The 12,663-nt window shown below is 41.7% G+C and overlaps 2 protein-coding genes across 5 annotated transcripts in view; both read left to right on the plus strand.

Moving 5' to 3' along the window:
- STRAP (serine/threonine kinase receptor associated protein) lies at window positions 863–10,428 on the plus strand. The gene is made up of 10 exons (XM_021390788.1): window positions 863–1,100; window positions 2,275–2,410; window positions 3,308–3,389; window positions 3,650–3,722; window positions 4,287–4,383; window positions 6,860–6,997; window positions 7,570–7,706; window positions 8,430–8,579; window positions 9,118–9,183; window positions 9,511–10,428. The coding sequence occupies exons 1-10, from the start codon at window positions 989–991 to the stop codon at window positions 9,570–9,572; spliced, it is 1,053 nt and encodes a 350-aa protein (XP_021246463.1). The 5' UTR covers window positions 863–988; the 3' UTR covers window positions 9,573–10,428.
- Window positions 12,212–12,663, plus strand: part of DERA (deoxyribose-phosphate aldolase) — a 53,581-nt gene continuing 53,129 nt past the window's right edge. For 2 of the 4 annotated variants that reach the window (XM_021390763.1, XM_021390774.1), the window contains exon 1: window positions 12,212–12,363. In XM_021390763.1, the coding sequence (XP_021246438.1) occupies window positions 12,333–12,363 (31 nt within the window). In that variant the 5' untranslated portion in view covers window positions 12,212–12,332. The remainder of the gene's footprint in view (window positions 12,364–12,663) is intronic. The other 2 variants (XM_021390746.1, XM_021390754.1) reach the window with 2 other exon arrangements.

Genomic DNA, 12,663 nt, shown 5'->3' on the forward strand with positions numbered 1-12,663 from the left:
GGGCAGCTTCTTTTTGCAGGCAACTAGTGATGAGAGGTAATGGCCTTAAATTGCACTAGGGGAGGTTCAGGTTGGGTATTAGGAAAAAATTGTTCTCAAAAAGTGGTGAGGCATTGGAACAGACTGCTCAGGGAAGTGGTGGAGTCATCATCCCCGAAGGTGTTCAAGAAACACATTCATGTGGCGCTGAGGGACATGGTTAGTGGGCATGCTGGTGATGGGTTGATGGTTGGACTAGATGATCTTAGACACTTTTTCCAACCTTTAGGATTCTATGATTTTACAAAAATGGCTCATGAACTTACAAAATTTGTGACGTTTTTGTAATATTAGAAGTCTGTGATTACAAATAGAGCACTTGGTGGTCAGAGACAGAAATATGCTGCCTATGCTTTAAAAAACAGCAGTGCTTAACTGATGTTACCTCAAAGTTCAGTTGAAACATTTCTGCTTGCTTTTGGTAGGATTAGTTTGCTGCTAGCTTAGGAGCCTGCAGGGAGCAGAGGAGTACCCTTCAGGGTCACAGAGAACTGACTGGAAAGGAGCTGGGCAGATGCGTAGTGGCACAGCACCGCCTCAACTACTAAAAAAAATAAACAACCATAAATACAAGACCGGGCCGTGCTGGGAGCCGCTCCAGAGCTCCCATTTCGGACACCCCAGCACTGAATAGGCTGAGGATCAGTGCAGCGCTATAACCTGAGGAAGTAAAACGAAGAAGCAGAGGGTACCGTGCCGCTAGCCACGCTGTGCCAGCAGCCTCCCCACCCTCCACCCAGCCCCTCAGAGCGCGCTGCGCCCGCACGTAACGCCAGTCAGAACTTCCGGTTCCGCTCCCGCTGGTGACGTAGCTTCCGCTCCGGAGCGCTTCCGCCGCTGTCATTTCCGCCGCTGCCGCCAACGCCGCGGTTGCCGTTTCCTACCCGGCTGGAGGGGAGCCGCGTCCCTACCCAGCTCCCTGCGCGTCCCGAACTCAGCCGCCGCCGCCATGGCCATGAGGCAGACTCCGCTGACGTGCTCCGGGCACACGCGGCCCGTGGTGGACCTGGCCTTCAGCGGCGTCACCCCCTACGGCTACTTCCTTATCAGCGCCTGCAAGGGTGAGCGCGGCTAGGGGGGCGAGGGGTGGGCGGTCGCGCCTGCCTCACCGGCCCCTTCCAGGGGACGCTGTCGCTGGGCCTGCTCTCGCCCCGAGGTCGCGTGAGAGCGGGCGGCTCTGGCGGCCGCTGCTCGCGAGTTGCGCGTGGCTGCGGCCGTAGCCACCTTGAGGGGTTTGCGATGGGGAGAGCGGGGAGGACGGTTGAGGCGAGCGCTCAGCGGGGCGTTGATGCTCTTGAAATAATACCAGCTTCTAGAGTGACCAGATGGGAAGAGGGGTGGCTGGAAGCTGTTTTTGCGGGGTTTATGAAGTTCTGTCTGCAGAGTGTTAGGGTTCCCATTCATTCAGGTTCAATCCCACTTGTGAAGGAAAGGCTCGAAAAGCTTTGTCTGAAAATGTCTGTAACTACCTTTGTATATATCCCATACACCCTTTAAAGTCAGTTACTTTTCAACTGAGGCAGCTGCCTTGCTGATTGCAGAGCAGTGATGTCTGCTTCCTTTCTCCCGAGAGCTCTCTTCTGCTCACTTATGAGAGTAGCATTTTCATTCATACTCATATGAGTTAATCTTCCATACGTGTTCACAAGTTTAAAAGAGCATTCCTCATTGCCTCTGAGGGCTTCATGTTCAGCATAGTTTGAGGATATTTCTTCGTGTGAACTATATCTGATAGCCTCCTAGCAAGAAATAATCACAATAAGGGCTTTCTATTTAATTTTTACAGCATCTCTTTGTGTTTTAAACATCTCTCAGTATAAACCCAAGACTCCTTTTTGTGTACTATTAGTTTGAAAATATTGCTCCAAAATCAATAGAACTGGCCTGCCCAAAGAAAACTTGACTATATTAAAAAAAAAAAAGCGACAAACAACAAAGGGTGCTCCTTTCTATTGTAGAAACAAAACTGAAAGAAAACTTGAATTTTATTTGGAATAGTATTTCAGTATCTGTGGTTTTAGATCTATGCAGGAGATGCAGCGGTATGTCTAAGTTCTTCAGCTAAACTGTTTATATATTATTAAAAGAATAGCTTTGTAAGTTATATGATATTTCCATTAAGGGAGGCCAGTCTGGTGGCATTTTAATTTTTGTTCCATGTTGGTGCAAAGGAATCTTTACGTTAAACAGCTCCTTTTTTTATGTTGTCTGAATATTGGTTTTGTTTTTCCGAAGATGGAAAGCCTATGCTACGTCAGGGTGACACAGGAGACTGGATTGGCACATTCCTAGGTCATAAAGGTGCTGTCTGGGGTGCTACTTTGAACAAAGATGCCACTAAAGCAGCTACAGCAGCCGCGGATTTTACAGCGTAAGTGATTACCTACTTTTGAAGTCTGTATTTTGATTTTAGTCAGTAGCCCTTCTTTAGAATCATAGAATGGCTTGAGTTGAAAAGGACCTCAAAGATCATCTAGTTTCAACCCCTCTGCTGTGTGCAGGGCTGCCAGCCACTAGACCAGGCTGCCCAGAGCCACATCCAGCCTGGCCTTGAATGTTTAATACAACTGTAGTAAGTTGCTGGATTTTTTTTAAGTAAATTGTTAGCTTATTTATAGGTAACTATATTACAGCCTAGAATTTTAGACTCTTATAAGCAGCTACAGCTAATTCTCTCTTGCTGAGCAACTATGGTTGCTTCTTGACAAATATACTTAATTACTGTGCTGATTTGCTAGAATAAACAATGCTGTGCAGTCCTAAACTTCAGCACTGTAGTTATACCAGAGTTGAAAGAGTGATTTTCATTTTGTGTACCAGTCAGATGCTTTCTATTACAAAAAGACTTGCAGAAATATTAGTGAATTATTTCTTTTATTTTTGTTTTGCTTGTTTAAACAGTTTGCAGTGTATGTTAATATGTTTGACAATTAAAATCCAGTTATTAGAATTCAGTCTATAAAAGTTGTGGAGAAGAGCTACCTTTGTTTGTCTTAAACCTAAAATGCTAATCATGCATTATCCTGAAGAAGAGGGTGAAAGAAAATGGTTGGATAGCAACAACAACAAAAAAAACTTCAGTAAAAGAATACGAGGTATACTTATATGACTGTGTTGTAGTTCATTAGAATGTAGCATTTATGATTAAAAAATGTTATGATAGTGTCAGGAAGGTTTACATAGGATAGGTTAGGAAAGACAACTTAATTTGACTGTTCAGATTTGTCCTGGAGCTACTGAAATGTACGTATTTTCTCTTGTCATTTAGCAAAGTGTGGGATGCTGTGTCAGGAGATGAACTAATTACATTGGCTCACAAACACATTGTCAAAAGTGTGGATTTTACACAGGTAGGAAAAATCTTTCTAGCATACTCAACAGAGAGGTAAGCTCTTTGGTATGTTTTGTTATTAGCTACTTTTCTTCTTTTTATGTGTGTTTTGGCAGGCAAGTAATTTAGCACACGCTTAAGCTTTGTTCTTACAAACAAGAAGTTGTAATAAATGTTTTAGAGACTGTCTGGGAGAAATAACTGATATTTTAAGGCTTGCGGATGAAGGCTGTTATTTCAGTTCAAAATAGAGTTGACCCTTTATAACTTCTCTTCCAGGATAGCAATTATCTGTTAACAGGTGGACAAGATAAATTGTTGCGTATCTATGATTTAAGCAAGCCAGAAGCAGGTAAGTCTGCATTTACAACTTGTTAATGTTGGTTTTCTGTTTTGTTGATTTTTCTCATGTGTGATTAAATATGAATTCTGAAATTTGTTATGAATCACAGAAGACACACTTGAGACTTGTTCTACAAACAATGTGTCTATAACAGTTTTCTATACTAAAATAAATTGTGTTAGTCTTTGAAGTGAAATAGAGCTTATCTATGATGGCTTTCAGGGATAGCATGTTTTGCTTCAACTGAGACTTATTAGGAGTAGGACTAATTAAAATTACACTACCTGAAAGGGAAAAGTTTCTACATATGTAAGTGTGCTTTAAATTAATATTAATACTGAACCGCTGAAAATTGATGCAAAGCTAGTTAATATTGATGTTAACCTAGTGAAGCTCCTAAGTTTAGGCAATCAGATTCCTAGAATAAAGTCTGTAAATAAAGTCAGTAGCGTTTGAATTAATTTTACAGTTTCTGGTAAATAGAAACCCATGTAGATTACCAGAGTTCCTAAACTACTGCATGATGTTAATTAATGTTCTTTTGCATACTAAAATACTTGTTTTTATTTTAAGAACCTGATGTTGTCAGTGGGCATACTTCTGGTATTAAAAAGGCTTTATGGAGCAGTGATGACAAACAGATTCTTTCAGCTGATGATAAAACTGTCCGGTAAGAAAAAATAACTTGTAGTTTTCTAAGAAGCTCACTCTTACTTATTATTACAATTTCTATCAGAGGATCATTATTTCCTTAGAAAATAGCGATACAGGTTGTTTGAATCTAGATGAGTATATGCACACGTAATCCAGTTCTTCTGTGTTGTCGAAGACTTATTTTTTGTAGTAATTCTGATTTGCCCCATAAACATGTCCTCCCTCGTAGGAAGAGGTGGTCTTTGATAACTGAATAGCAGAATTAATTTTATTTTCATAATCCTAGATGAAATTAATTTCTAGGTGAGGTCTTGTGAATATACGTGCTGAAGTGTTGCTGCCTTGTCTTCCACGGTCAAGCCTTGCACAAGGTGTGAACTGGATGAAGGCTGGGATAAAAGGCAGGAAAGCCTTTCTGGAGATAGCGTGGTCTTAATAGACAAAGCTGTCTTTCTCTACCATGTTGAGAAAGCTTTTGTGGTTTTACAAGGTAGATCATCCAGTCATGGTTAAATGAAGATGTGCTGAAACCTAGAGAGATTTGGCTGTTGAGGGGATGAAATGACAAAGATCCTTCCTCAAAATATGCTGACCAAAAAAGAAGGAAGGTGTGCCTTGCTGCTTCCTCAGCTTTCTGGCTGATATGATCAGCATCATCTCATGCCTACTTGTCTCACTATTCATATATTTATGGCATAGAGAAATAGTGGCTTTCTGCTTTGTGGAAGGACAGTGGATAGGGTGAAATCACAGTTGCAGTCTCCTTGTTTCTATTCTGGCTCCAATTCTTTCCAGTTCCCTCATTCAACATAGGCAAGAGACTGGTCTTTTTTTTTTTCTCTGAATTTTAGAAATAGAAATACAGTATTCAGTTAACTTATAAGTTTCTTATTTCATTGAATCATCGAATGGTTTGGATTGGAAAGGACATTTAACATCTAGTTCCAACCCGCCTGCTGTAGGCAGGGACACCTCCCACCAGACCAGGATGCACAAAGCCCCATCCAGCCTGGTCTTGAATGCCTCCAGCGTGGGAGCATCCACAGCCTCTCTGGGCAACCTATTCCTGTGTCTCACCACCCTCACAGTGAAGAATTTCTTCCTAATATCTAGTCTAAATCTACCTTCTTCCAGTTTAAGACAATTCCCCTTGTCCTGTTGATACATGCCCTTTTAAAAAGTCCCTCTCCAGATTTCCTGTAGGCCCCTATCAGGTACTGAAATGCTGCTGTAAGGTTTCCCTAGAGCATTCTCTTCTCCAGGCTGAAGAGCCCCAGCTCTCTGTCTGTCCCCATAGGGGAAGTGCTCTAGCCTTCTGATAATCTTCATGGCTCTCCTCTGGACCTGCTCCAGCAGCTTGATGTTCTTCTTGTGTTGGATGTCTGAGAACTGGATGCAGTATGTCAGGTGGGGTCTCACAAGAGCAGAGTAGAGGGGCAGAGTCACCTCCTCTGGACCTGCTGGTCACACTTCTCTTGTTGCAACCCAGGATATGGTTGGCCTTGTGGGCTGCAAGCGCACATTGCTAACTTGTGTTTAGTCTTTCATCAGCTGACACCCTGAAATCCTTCTCCTCAGGGCTGCTCTCAAGCCATTCTCTGCCCAATCTCTATCTGTGCTTGAGATTGCCCCAACCCAGATGCAGGACCCTGCACTAGCCCTTGTTGAATTTTATGAGGTTGGCATGGACCCACCTCTCAAGCCTGTCCAGATCCCCCTGGATGGCATCCTTTCTCTCAAGTGTGTCAGCTGCACCACTCAGCTTGGTATCATCCACAAACTTGCTGAAGATGCACTCGATTCCGCTGTCCACGTTGCCTACAAAGATATTCAATAGTACCAGTCCCAGAACCAATCCCTGAGGAACGTAACTCATCACCAGTCTCCAGTTGGACACTGAACTGTTGACTGCCACTCTCTGAGTGCAACCATCCAGCCAATTCCTTATCTAGTGAGTAGTCCATCCATCAAATCCATTTTTCTCCAATTTGGTGACCAGTATGTTGTGCGGGACAGTTTGTTAATTTGATTTCTGTATAGATATTTCTTGCCTGCCTAGGCAAAATGCTAAATTATATTAGATGAGTCTATTAGTTTCTTAAGTTAGTATTATATCTCTTTGTGTTTTGAGTTTAAAAAGGCAGAATGCAATCTTAAAGCTTTGTTTATAGAAAGCTGTATTGTTCAGGAGACATGTAATAAGGCTTTTAGTCTTTTAAGAGAATCCTTGAGTAGTTACACAGTAAAACAGTATGCGTACTGTTTAATGTTGTTGCATTAAGTTTTAAAAGTAGCAGTATTTTAATGTAAGCTTGCCTTAATTCTCAGGTAAGTAAAGCTAGCCAAAGCAAAGAATGCTGCTGAAAATTAAGTGTCTGTGGAATGTTCCTTATTAGGGGGCTTTTCAAAACCACAGCACGCCATGGGTGAAGGTGAAAACTGATTTTGCTGAATTAATCTGAAAGTCTTTCTTCTTTCTGATTTCTCTTAAGCCTCTGGGACAGGAGTACCATGACTGAAGTAAAGGCACTAAATGTTGCAATGTCAGTGAGCAGCATGGAGTATGTTCCAGAAGGGCAAATACTTGTGATAACGTATGGGAAGACTATTGCTTTTCATAGTGCAGAAACGTGAGTCCAAAACACAGAATCTTTATGACTTGAGTAATGGGTTTGATTGTGAGTAAAACTGACAGTACGAGGCCAAAATCACGAAGCTGTCAGATATCCACTGACGCTGGTGTTTTACCTATCATGTTGTCAGAGGCAAAGTCTGAAACAACTATCCTGTTCTAAAATAGCGGTCCCTGATTGCTTGCAAGATGCTAGACTGTAAAGGATCAGTACCATTTTCATAGCTCAAAACTAACTGTAGTTGACATTAAATAAGATTTTCATCCAGAGTTCAATTTGGTGCTTTTAAGACAACTAATTTATACAATTTCTATGATGTTTCAAAGCAAGTTACAGTCTTAAATATGTACCAGAAAGTAGTTCAAAATGTGTGAACTTATTCTGTTTTGCTTATTCTGAACTTGTTGTTTCTAAACTGTATAAGCTTGACTTGCTAGTGTTAAAATTTGTTTCGGAAACTGCATGTGGGTGTCTTCTGTTTTTCTTAAAAGCAATAATGATTTGGAGAATCACAGTTCCTTTGCTTTCAGGACCTTTTTTAAAATAACTGGGTGTTTTTCCTCCCTCAGTCTAGAGCAGATTAAATCATTTGAAGCACCTGCTACAATCAATTCTGCATCCCTTCACCCAGAGAAAGAATGTTTGGTTGCAGGTGGTGAAGATTTTAAACTCTATAAATATGACTATAACACAGGAGAAGAATTAGGTATGTTTGACTTCTATAATAAAAAACAAGTTCTGACAAGTATTAGATAAATTATAATGAATTAAACTTGTGCTGTGCTACAAACTTATTTGAGTACAAGATAATGAAAAGGTAAGTAGTTAGTGAAGAGGCTTTGTCCTTTCTTAGTATACCTAAGATCTTGTAGATCTTGTAGATCTTAGGTACTCTTGTAGATCTAAGTAAAGCCTCCGCTAAACAGCTCTGCAGCTATTAGGAAAAAAAAAAGTTGAGTCATCCCATATTGCTGCAATAGCAAACTATATGTTAAGTAAAATGTCACACTGTGACATTCATTAATTATGTCTAATGAGTCACAGATACTTGATTGTAGTTTAATACTGGCCATGTGTAATTTATTTTAAAGTGTATTTTCATCTGTTGCTCCTGTCCTTGTTTAAAATTACGTAGATGCGTGCAGTGAGTGGTTGAAGAAACAGAGCATGTGTACTCTATGCTACTGGCTTGCTTTGTAGTTCTGACTATAATAATTAAGTGCCTATCTTTTTGCATTTAATTCAGATAATGTTAACACTTTGTTAAAAGTTGTGGGGATACTATTAGCAACTTTTTGTATCGCAAACCAAGTACTGGAGCAGTTCTGCCAATCCATATTTTTCTTCTCCTTCTAATCAGTTTTTACTAGTTTATTTCTGCTGTTACCTGAATCTTTGAAATTATTGGCCTTGTTGTGTTCTCTTATAGAATCTTACAAAGGGCACTTTGGTCCAATTCACTGTGTGAGATTTAGCCCTGATGGGGAGTTATATGCCAGTGGCTCAGAGGATGGTACACTAAGGCTGTGGCAGACAACAGTAGGGAAAACCTATGGTCTTTGGAAGTGTGTAGTTCCTGGTAAGTCTGTGGGTTTTTTTTTTTCCTTTTTCCTGGTGATACTTGGCTGCTTCATTCAGAAATCTTAGTAGTAATATAAATGGCAAACATCATCTGAATTTGTTATCTTATCTCTGCTGTCATTTGGCATCTTTATTGCCACTCACGTCTGTTGGATTTAAGGTTTTAGTTCTGTAGTTGTTATGTAAGCAATTTAAAACCTGTGAACTTAATGAATATAGGCACTTTGTATCAAATTGCTCATGTAGTCTCACATCTTCATGTTATAGAGCAAGAGGTATGAAATAATTTTGTGAATACATAGAGTGTAAGAATGTGTAGGGGGGGTATATTATAAGCTTTCTCTGTGCTTTCTCTAGTATTTCTGGGGGGGGAGGGAGCTCAGGGGGAGGCAGTGCATAGAAAACTGCAAACAAGTAACTATTCATGGAATTAATTACCCAGCTCTTTCTCCTCAACACTAAATAAGTGGGAATTTTTTTTTTCTGGCTGGTTGGATGGAAGTGAAGGTACTAACCATTTTTTCTCCTCCTTACAGAAGAGGAGAATGCAGAAGCAGCAAAAGCAAGGACCACCCTTCCAGGAACTGCTGAGGAGGAAATAGGTAATGCATTGAACTGCTGACTTCAACTCGGTGAAGTGTTAAAAGATCGGTTAAGACTACTTTGGCATGGAAGTGTTAACTTCTTGCAAGTACCTTCTGGCATTTTTCACTCCTTTCAAAAGGTCTTTGAGCATGTTTTTCTGGAAAACTGTATGTTAAGTGTCAAAATAGTGACTAGAGCTGTGTGATCCTGCAAACTTAACAGATATGGTAGAAAAACCTGAATCGGGTTAAGTGGGAAAGCAAACTAAACTGGTCTTTAACCAAAGAACATTGCAGTGATGTTTTTATATATGCAAAGTGATTCTCTCTTTTATTTAATTGCAGAAGAAGTTGCCTCTGAAAACTCAGATTCGGTGTACAGCTCAACTCCTGAAGTTAAAGCGTGATTATCTCAATTGTTATGCAACGTATGGACATACATGATTTAATCAAGTGAGCAGTGATAAAGAGCAGCCTTCCAGAGTGCACTCTCTACATAAGGCAAAGATGGGCAGTAATTGATGAGAATGCAGTGGAACTGGCTAGGTGTTGTCTGTAAGAGAACTGAGTATCCAAAAAAAGACGAGTAGTAGAGTTTTGCTATCTTTTTAGCTTAACTGCCTACTGTCTTTTGAAAGAAGTGTGCAAGCCAAGATCCAGTCTCTCCAATTTCAATTAGACTCATTGTAGTGTGTTTTCTTTATTACAGAGAAAATATAAAGGCTTTTACCCATTTTTTTTCCTTTAAAGTTGGAAGATTTGGCTTTAGTTGAAAAGGGGATTATGTACTAAAAGTATTCAGTTTTTGTTTCATTGTACACTGCTTCTGAATGTTTAACTGTTTTCAGTTGTCTAAATAAAATGCCTCTCAAAACTCCTAGCTTTACTGTTTAGCATTGGGTTCATGGAATGGAAAAGCAGCCAAGTTAATGGTATAATCCTTTCTAGCATCTGTTTTTGTACTATACAGAAGGAAAGCAATAAGAATGTTTTAGTGTTTGGGCCAGAGAGTGGCAAGTTTCTTGATATGTAAGCCTTGCATCATTTTATTCTTTCAAGTTTGAATGTAAAAGTGAGTCTCTAAATCAAAAGCATTGAGAACTCCTAAACTAAATGTACTGACTGAAATACATGGTTGTACATTAAAATCTCAGAGGTTGACTGAGTCTGTGAAAACTTTGGGTTTAGTTCTCTAGACTGGATAAAAAAGTTACACTCTCAAGGTCGAAACCCGTACTTTCATCATTAAAGAAAATATTGTCATTCTTCTGCTTGTCACTTCCTTTAATGTTAATACTGAAAGCTTTGCATAAGTTGCTCTTTTTGGAATGGAGAAACACTATATAAAGATACGTTTGTATACTGTCCTGATTTTTTCATGTTGAGACTTGTCCTTAATCTTCTGCCCCTTTCCCCAAAGGCATCCAGTAATGGTAGAAGATAAGTGAAGCTTAACATTTGAAAACCTGGGTATAAATTGAAATGTAGGTAATTCTGTCTAAGCATAAGAAAACACATTTTCAGCGAGGACAGTCAAATACTGGAAGAGGTTGCCTGGAAAGGCTGTAGAGACTCCAGTTTTGAAGATGCTCAGAGCTCAACTGGACATGGCCCCAGGGAACCTGATGAAACAGCCTGCCTGAGCAGGGGGCTTAGACTGTCACTGGAGGTCACTTCCAGCCTTAATTATTCTGTGGAAGGGGGAGAAATAGAATAAACAAGGAAAATAAAGAAGGTTAAAATTAGTCTTGGTTTCTTGGTGTATAGAGGTATTATTAAAGATTTGTCAATTCAGTAACTTAATTCCAAAATTAGTTTTTGAATAATCTATTCAAGTTTTGACCTAAAAACAAGTGCTCTTCTGACTTACTGCAAACAGTTCATTTCAGTAATCACTAATTCAGTTAAGGCTTATGAGGATTCCAAGTCTCATACTTCAACCTAGAAGCTTACTTTACAAGCTGAAAAAGATGTATTTAAAACCAGAAGCTCCCCCTCCCTGCCCATGGTGAAGCTTCTTTTGCTGTGTGTTGAGCAGACTGCTGCGTGTTTCATAGAGAAGGCTGCAGTAGCATTCCCAATCATAAGAGTTGTGGCCCTTCACTGCTTTCCCAGGTGCTGTTGTGAGTTTGTGGTTTCCTTGCTAGAAATGAAGAGCAGGGCTGAAGTTGCAAATGTTCATATTGATAATGTGTAATACTTTTTTCCTGAAATTTTGCATCATTACAACCCTAAGAAGAAACAAAAAAACTATGAAATTGTTAATGGTTTCATTGCTAGATTTCCATTTCTATAGGTGTTCCATCCTAGGAATGGAACACGTCTACTATGAGGGCAGGCTGAGCTAGGGCTGTTCAGCCTGGAGAAGAGAGGGCTGCAAGGTGACCTGAGATTGGCCTTTCAGTATCTAACGGGGAGCTACAGGAAGGAGGGGAACAGACTCTTCAGCAGGGACTGTGGTGATAGAACAAGGGGAAATGGTTTCAAGCTCACAGAGGGTTTTTAGGTTAGATATAAGGAAAAAGTCTTTTAGGGTAGATTTAGATAAATGTAAGAAAAAATTCTTTTACAGTGAGGATGGCGAAGCACTGGAGCAGGTTGCCTGGTGTTGTGGTTGATGCCCCGTCCCTGGAGACTTTCAGGGTGAGGCTGGACCAGGCCCTGGGCAACCTGTTCTAGCTGTGGTGTCCCTGCTCATTGCAGGAGAGTTGGACTAGATGGCCCTCAGAGGTCCCTTCCAACTCTAAGGATTCTATGATTTTGCTGGTGTTACTAGAAAGCTCAGCAAAGTGAGTTTATACCGACCTTACTCTAAGTGTTACAGGAGCCTGAAGAGCTCTTTGACCTCAGGAGCATGGAAGCTGCCCTGGGCTCCGTGTTGGCGTTCCCGGCGCGGGGCAGCAGAGTGGCACCCGCCTGCCTCTCTGAAAAAAAAGTCTAAGCGGCTGTGTGGGTGCAGGGGTACCTGGCATCGGCATGTCCCGCCTCTGCGTCTTTCCTTTTCGCCCTCGCTCGGTGTGCCTGTGCCCGGGGTTCTCCGGGACGGCTGTTTCTCTGGGTTAGAGCAGCCGGCGTGCGCTCCGCTGCCTGCGCGCTTCCTGCCGGCGCTGGGCGGGACCGGCGCTGCCTGTTTCTCCCCGCCCCGCTCGGGCCCGTGAGCGCGGGCCATGGCGGCCAGAAACGCGGGCACCGAGCTGGGTAAGGGGCGGCGGCCTGCGGGACGGGAGCTTTGCGGGGCTCGGGCAGGGCCCTGTGCTCTGTACAAGGCTGGAGAGCGGCGGGAGCCCGCGGGCGTCTCCACGCGAGGCTTGAGGGTGCCGCGGCGGCGTCTCGCTGCCGTGTCACATCGCCTCCCGCGTGCTGGCTTCTGACCTATTGAAGCCTTTTTAGTGTGTTTCCTTCTCCCGTCCTTTTCCCCAGAGGGTTCAAAACACTTTCTCGTTGCTTCAGTTTTGATTTTCCTTGTTTGCCGCCTGCTCGCTGAGGCTTTTCCTGATG

Source organism: Numida meleagris, chromosome 1, assembly GCF_002078875.1.
Source record: "Numida meleagris isolate 19003 breed g44 Domestic line chromosome 1, NumMel1.0, whole genome shotgun sequence".
Lineage (NCBI taxonomy): Eukaryota > Metazoa > Chordata > Aves > Galliformes > Numididae > Numida > Numida meleagris.

Coding starts and splice junctions, on each gene's coding strand:
- STRAP (XM_021390788.1), top strand. CDS start 989: ATGGCCATGAGGCAGACTCCGCTGACGTGCTCCGGGCACACGCGGCCC. Junction 8,580..9,117: donor TTGGAAGTGTGTAGTTCCTG/GTAAGTCTGTGG, acceptor TCCTCCTTACAG/AAGAGGAGAATGCAGAAGCA. Junction 9,184..9,510: donor AACTGCTGAGGAGGAAATAG/GTAATGCATTGA, acceptor ATTTAATTGCAG/AAGAAGTTGCCTCTGAAAAC.